We start from the raw sequence: 7,500 nt of genomic DNA, 5'->3' as shown, positions 1-7,500 counted from the left end.
TATTATTATTATTATTATATTATTATTATTATTATTATTATTATTATTATTATTATTATTATTATATTATTATTATTATTATTAACATCATCATCATCATCATTATTATATGAAGTGTAAATGTCGTTGCTCGAAGCTCGAAGAAATAAATAATAATGTGAAGTTGAATGTAAGCTTCAATTTAATTACAAAAACAGATCTGTTTTTGTAATTAAATTGAAGCTTATATTCAACTTCACATTATTATTTATTATTATTATAACAAAATCTGGAAGGATAAACAACATTGTACATATTATAACAATACAAGAACAACACAATATTCTTCACGTACTTCTGGAAATCGGAGTCTTGGCGGGCAGCAGTAACTCGGTCTTGTGTCGCCTCATCAGCAAGTTGTCTGCCTGGAGCAAAAAGTATAAAATGTCAAAGGTCACACTGGGGTCAGGAGGTCGGTGTGAGACGCAGGTGACGCAAGGACAGCGTTTTATGATTTTGCTATTCTTTTACTCAATAGTGACGAAAATTAGCGCTCAACGGTCACCGATGGTGAAAATGAATGACAATACTTATCGTATAACTAATTCGTTTTTTTTTTTTTGTTTTTTTTTTTTTTTAAAGTACAAGTATCTGGTATCGATGGATAGAACTTTCATTGAACTTTCCAAAGATGATAAATTTATTGAGAAAAAGTATTTATACGACATAATTTTGCAGAAACTTCAGTCACTTGAATGCAAACTATTGATAAACCGGCGCAAGGTATCCCGTATTGTTACCTTACACAAACCCATCAGCATCCCAAACTTCATAAAAAGAACGTCAGATAGGTACGCTACACGTAGATACAATCCATCACAATACAAACAACCCTGTACAAGAACAGACATAATATAGATAGAATGCGCTTGGCCAAGGAGTTCACAACATTGCCATCCGGAAGTATAACGGACCAACACACAAACTCTGTGTAACCATGAACTTTTATAGTCTGGATAATACAGTTTAGTGAGAACAACTCACAAACGCGGATGGCAAAAACAATAACAAAGGCCTGAGTGACGTCATCTGCATACCATCTATACAAACACAGCTTTTCCAACGAACAATAAATGACTGGAATGACTGGAATGTCCAGCCACCGGAAAGGTAACGAACGTTGAATGATTGGATACGTTCAAAACAGTTTTGAATGCATTCGCTCGTCAAAGTAGTCTGTGACTGTTCCCTGTTTTAATTGGACTGTACTGTAACTGAACATTTGCCGGTGAGGTCTTTTGTAAATACACGCCATTGAAGATTGAAGATGGAAGTTTTTCAATGAAGGAAATATAAAAGACAAGGTTTTGTCCATGAATAGGGTCATAGGTTTTTTTTTCTTTTTTGTTTGTTTGTTTTTTTTTTTTTGTTGTTTTTTTTTTGTTTGTTTGTTTGTTTGTTTTTTTTGTGGTTTTTATATTTTGTCGGACAGTCGTCAAAATGTAGACAATGACAGAGATTGATAAACGCAGTGATTTACACAGGTTTTTATTATCGATGGCATGTGTCTAAGTAAAAATAACCACTTTTCTACCATTTTATCAATGGGACCAACACAGAAATCTGTGTAAACTTAAACGTTTATAATATGATCGAGAAAATCGTGTGATAACTAGTTACTCATTTAGCGGTATGAAAACAATGACCTTGATCAGAGATTGGTCGATTTCATTCACGTTATAGTTTATAAACAACCAACTATGTTTGTCCGAGCACGTGTGAAGTTGTGTCACAAATTCCATGTTTTGATTGGTCAAAAATCTGCTGGTTAATTTAATCTAAGTCATAATTATGAATCTCGCGCTCTACCAAAATGCTTTCAGTATTTTTTAAAAAATTAACTAACCTTAAAATCTGGTATACTATTGGTGCTCTTCATCTTGCCTAAAGATGACCTCACTCCGCTTGACATCCGGGTCACCGGTCGATGATTGCATGCAGAAGTGTGGGGTCGGTTGGCGAAGGTCACGGAGGACAACTCGTCATCATCGCTGCCCTCTACGTCATCGATTGTTGGGCTCGTGGCAAATGGCGTCATCAAAATGTCTGATCCGAGAGATCGTATGTACTCACGACCGTTGTCAAGGAAACTCAAGATGCTGTTGGTAATATTTAAAAAAAAGACGACTCAGTATTCTCATGGTTACGTAAGAAGAAGAAGAAGAAGAAGAAGAAGAAGAAGAAGAAGAAGAAGAAGAAGAAGAAAAGAAGAAGAAGAAGAAGAAGGATGAGGAGGGGGGTAGATAAGGAGATGGAGAATGAAAATGAGGAGAGGGGAGGAGGAATTGACATTTTTAGCAAATGAGAGAGAGAGAGAGAGAGAGAGAGAGAGAGAGAGAGAGAGAGAGAGAGAGAGAGAGAGAGAGAGAGAGAGAGGGGGGGGGGGGGGGGGGGGGGGGGGGGGGGGGGCAAAAATCAGACTAAATTATAGCATATCAATACTCTTCAACACTCGTAACGTCACTTCCTTCCTTATGACGCATCCGGACAGAAACACCTCAAGTCTGGGGAGAAGATTTTATATTCAGGGAGAGGGGACGGGATTCATACACAGGGAGTAGGAATAATTCTAAGCAAGTTTGCCCAGAAGTCACTGAGAGGATGGGAAAGAAGACGATGGAGGTGGATTGGACACACGCTTAGAAAGAATGACTCAACTATAACAAAGAAAGTATTGGACTGGAACCCTCAGGGCAGAAGATCAAGGGAAGGCCACGAGGAACATGGAGAAGAATTAAAGAAGCGGATATACAGAGAAGTGGTAAGACCTGGAATGAGATAAAAAAGTTGGCTCAGGATAGAGAAGGATGGAAACTGTTTGTTTGTGGCCTATACCCTGACCCAGGGTGAAAAAGGCATTGATGATGATGATGATGAGCATAAAAGCGTATCCAGAGGGGAAATAAAACATAAATATGATCATTTTTTACTTTTACACATTCTGATCACAAGGCATATGAAAAGTTCTAGCCAGTGTGAAGAATAAAAAGTAATGATTTTCTTTGTTTATAACCAAGATGGCCGCCGTTGCCGGGCGGCGTGACATCAGATCCAATTTCCTACCTGTCCTCTGTCTCTGAGTGTAACAGGCCAGTCTTTTTGGAGGCCGTTGGTTTGGCTTTGACCAATTTCTTCAGCACAGTCAGGGATCCCTGGGGTATGGTAGACACAGGATATGATTGGTGGTCATGTTGGTGTTGTTGTCGTCGTCGTCGTTGTCGTCGTCATTGTTGTTGTTGTTGTTGTTGTTGCTGTCGTCGTCGTCGTCATTGTTGTTGTTGTTGTGGTTTTTATGTTGTTGTTGTTGTTGTTGTTCTTTTTATTATTATTGTTTTTAGTCGTGGAAATGTTGGTGGTTTTAAAGTTGGCGGGGCTATTGTTCTTGTTGTTGTTGTTGATGATGATGATGATGATGATGATGATGATGATGATGATGATGACAAATAAATAAATAAATAAATAAATAAATAAATAAATAAATAAAATAAATTCCCTTTATTCATCCCATAGGGGAAATTTGTCTCCAGGGTCTATTCCAATGGAAGACTGGAATAACCCAGGCGTCAACCGCAGTGCAGCACCGCAAATTGAGCTAGGGCGAGGTGACTTGCCCAAGGGCACACAGCGCAGCGGTGGGTGATCGACCTCGGTACCTTTTTGGTACGAAGCAAAGACCGTTCCGCTGAGCCACGCTTCCCCACTGATGATGAAGATGATAATTATGATGATGATGATGATGATGATGATGATGATGATGATGATGATGATGATGATGATGATGATGATGATGATGATGATGATGATAATTATGATGATGATGATGATGATGATGATGATGATGATGATGATGATGATGATGATGATGATGATGATGATGATGATGAAGGTGATCGTAACTCACAGATTTCACAATAATAAGCCAGTCGGAATAGTTGCTGTCTCGAGCCAGTATAGAACCTCGCCTGTGAAAATAAAATTTGAAATTGGTTAATTAAGAGGGTATCCACTTGCCAAAACACTTTAAACTAAAGTCTCAGGTTTGAAAGTTTTTTGGAAAGTTTGTTGCCATCCTAATTGATCAATATGTCTTCTTCTTCTTCTTCTTCTTCTTCTTCTTCTTCTTCTTCTTCTTCTTCTTCTTCTTCTCCTCCTCCTCCTTCTCCTCCTCCTCCTCCTCCTCCTCCTTCTTCTTCTTCTTCTTCTCTTCTTCTTCTTCTTCTTCTTCTTCTTCTTCTTCTCTTCCTTCTTCTTCTTCTTTCTTCTCTCTTTCTTCTTCTTCTTCTTTTCTCTTCTTCTTCTTCTTCTTCTTCTTCTTCTTCTTCTTCTTCTTCTTCTTCTTCTTCTTCTTCTTCTTCTTCTTCTTCTTCTTCTTCTCCTTCCTCCCCCTCCTCCTCCACCTCCTTCTCTTCGACATCTTCAATGTCCTAAGCCATAGACCATAAGATTTGAATAGAGTGAGAATCCATACTTGAAGTATCCAAACGAAAGGTTTTGCTGGTCTGTGACATTCAGGATGAGTTCCATGGGCCATCCACGAAGGAAAGACAAGGATCTGGATTGGATAAGATGTGGTCAGGATAGTGGGATGGTGTTGGATGTGGATGGTGATGATGGTTGTGGTGGTGGTGGTGGTGATGATCGTGGTGGTGGTGGGGTGGTGATGTTGGTGATGGTGATGGTGGGGGATGTGGTGTGGGTGGTGTGGTGGTAGGGGTGGTGGTGTGTTAGTGTGAGGTGGTGGTGGTGGTGTGTGGTGGTGAGTGGGTGGTGGGGGGGGGGTGTTGTGATGGTGAGGTGGGGTGGTGGAGGTGTGGTGGTGTTGGTGGTTGTGGGGTGATGGTGGTGGTGGTGGTGTGGTGTGTGGTGATGATGATGATCGGTGGGTGGTGTGTTGGTGATGGTGATGGTGGTGGTGTTGGTGGTGGTGATGTTGGTGGTGGTGGTGGCGTTGGTGGTGGTGGTGGTGGTGATGATGTTCGTGATGGGGTGGTGGTGTTGGTGATGGTGATGGTGGTGGTGTTGGTGGTGGTGATGTTGGTGGTGGTGGTGGTGGTGTTGGTGGTGGTGGTGGCAATGATGTTGATGATGATGATGATGATGATGATGATGATGATGATGATGATGATGATGATGATGATGATGATTTATCAGATCATCAATAATCTTGACAAGTTCAACCCGAAAAAACATCAAATTAAAACGACCATTTCACGCACACACACAAACACACACACAAACACACACACACATATATACACATATATTACAGTCACATGCACACATACACACACACATGTATAACATAATATATTATATATTAATTTTATAATAAACAAACACCCACGTACCGAACCTTTCCCCTTCTTAACTCACACACACACACACACACACACACACACACCAACTGTAGCCATCTTTAACATATAATATAAACTGACACTAGATCCGTTCAGGACTTACAGTTTGACGTGATTTTTTAGATTTATGTAACGTATATTGAGTTGTCATTAGTAGAGCTCAGGGACACAAGTGATTCCATTGGTTGAACTGTTGTTGTATCATCATCATGTAGTTCCATATCTGAAGCAGACGTCGGAGGTCATCTTCCGCCAAGCCGATCTATCTCTTGCCAATTCTATTAAAGCAGCGCCACCTTTCTCAGCTTTATCTGTCCAAGTTCTTATTCCTTTCAAATAAGTTATTCTTTGTCTTCCTCTTATTCTTTTTCCATTCATCTTTCCAGTCAAGGCGAGTACTTCCAAACCAGGGTGGCGGATAATGTTGTTGTATACACCTGAATATTTGCAGGAACTGATTAAAAAATATGAACCCACTCGAAATTCAAGATCATCTCAGTCCCAACTTCTAAAAGTTACCCCCTCAAATTCCACTTTCGGTGAAAACGCCTTTTCATTCATAGCTCCACGCCTATGGAACGCACTTAGTCCTCGGACAAAGTCCTGTGAAAATTGATCATCTTTCAGGAAATGTCTGAAGACTGAGTTGTTCGCGAGGCTTATTTTTCATAAACTAGATGATGCTTTGATTTTGTTTTTTGTATGCATGCTTATTGTGTATCATGTAGTGTCGTGATTTTTAATTTTGTAGTTTTTAAACATTTTTATTTTTATTATGTAAAGCGCCGCAGAGCATGATTAACGTGGATGTTGAGGCGCTATATAAATTCATCATTTACTATTTACTATATACTTACGATTTGTTTTCTTTTGTGGCCAAAGACTTGTCTTTTGACGTCATTTGGCGGTTATTGTCAGGCCATGAGTTTACGAAGGCCACGCCGTAAGTCTATAAGTTAACGATGGCTACGCACCTACCCACAAATCAACATACATGTAACTTACTGTATAAAATGAACTTGATCTGGGTCGTTAAATCTTACACATCAAATATTTGGAAGATCTGGAAAAAAACACAAAAACAACAAATCCCCCCACCAATAATCATTGCAAATGTAAATATGAAATATGAAATCAATGATCCCTAGGGAATTGGGGAAAGATGGAATAACCCAGCGTAACGCAGTACACGTTTTTAGCATAATTAGATTAATTACCCAAACGGTCAAGATCTTTGCGTAATTAAAAGACTTTATGATTAAAACGCTTGCTGTTACGAAGAAGGGATTTGAGCTAAAACACGTTGTATAGCGTATATGTTTAATTAACTCTCACCTTACCGACCATTTTCAGTATTTTCTCCAAAATATATTTTTTTAAACTCAAACAAGCTCTCTACAAAACAACTTTATGTTCTTATTAATTAAAGAAAGATCATGCTTCAAAGTTTGTGATGTACAAAATAAATCTGAAAAAGAAAAATGTATAATATTGTGTCGTAACAAATGTGATGATTTTTATGTAGGTGGTAAGGAGAGGGTTGAAGGTTTCTTGAAATGCTCGCACGCACTGACCTCGGAAGGCAAACAAAGTAACTCTGTGTAGTTTTTGGTGATGACTGTAGACTGGCGGCATGTGTTCCGAATGATGGCGATCTCCTGGCAGATTAAAGAGAAAATACAGTAGTAATAATCAATATTATATGATTCTTACACTCTTACACTTTTGGAATTCAGGACGTGTTCCCAACCGCTGCACCAGCTTGCGAGTACGCGTTGGGAACAAAGTTCAAATTCCAAAACGCAAGAGTGTAAGAAATATTTATTCCACCCCTCAATCGATTCCGATTCCGTCATCTCTGAGTAAAAGACATTTTCAAAAACATTTAAATGATACTTTTTTTTCAAAAATCTAATTTCAGTGAAATTTAACGTTTGATAATCTGACGTCACAAATTATTATTTTAGACCTGATATCATTACGTGTTACTCTTTAGGGAGACGGGTGGAATAATAATTAAAATAGAAGAGAGTCTGTTCCTAATAGTCTATAATTCTCGGCAAAATAAAATCAAAACAAATCGAGGGTTTTCTACTCGTATTAC

General features: G+C 38.8%; 2 protein-coding genes across 2 annotated transcripts in view; both read right to left on the bottom strand.

The window, feature by feature from the left end:
• The window catches only part of LOC144974513 (uncharacterized), a 10,472-nt gene extending 4,045 nt beyond the window's left edge, over positions 1-6,427 (bottom strand). The window contains exons 1-6 of the mRNA XM_078917440.1: positions 6,402-6,427; positions 4,508-4,591; positions 3,941-4,001; positions 3,103-3,191; positions 1,886-2,138; positions 335-404 (exon numbers count right to left, since the gene is read on the bottom strand). Of these exons, the coding sequence (XP_078773566.1) occupies positions 335-404; positions 1,886-2,138; positions 3,103-3,191; positions 3,941-4,001; positions 4,508-4,563 (529 nt within the window). The 5' untranslated portion in view covers positions 4,564-4,591; positions 6,402-6,427. The remainder of the gene's footprint in view (positions 1-334; positions 405-1,885; positions 2,139-3,102; positions 3,192-3,940; positions 4,002-4,507; positions 4,592-6,401) is intronic.
• An 8-nt stretch (positions 6,428-6,435) lies between these two features.
• The window catches only part of LOC144975777 (uncharacterized), a 34,872-nt gene continuing 33,807 nt past the window's right edge, over positions 6,436-7,500 (bottom strand). Inside the window, exons 13-14 of the mRNA XM_078919963.1 lie at positions 6,971-7,054; positions 6,436-6,459 (exon numbers count right to left, since the gene is read on the bottom strand). Coding sequence (XP_078776089.1) covers positions 6,436-6,459; positions 6,971-7,054 — 108 coding nt within the window. The remainder of the gene's footprint in view (positions 6,460-6,970; positions 7,055-7,500) is intronic.

Source organism: Berghia stephanieae, chromosome 6 (assembly GCF_034508935.2).
Source record: "Berghia stephanieae isolate SIO BIC M18660-M18661 chromosome 6, UCSD_Bste_1.3, whole genome shotgun sequence".
Classification (NCBI taxonomy): domain Eukaryota; kingdom Metazoa; phylum Mollusca; class Gastropoda; order Nudibranchia; family Aeolidiidae; genus Berghia; species Berghia stephanieae.
The sequence above is the reverse complement of the archived record's forward strand: the minus strand, read 5'-3'. Positions and strand labels throughout refer to the sequence as shown.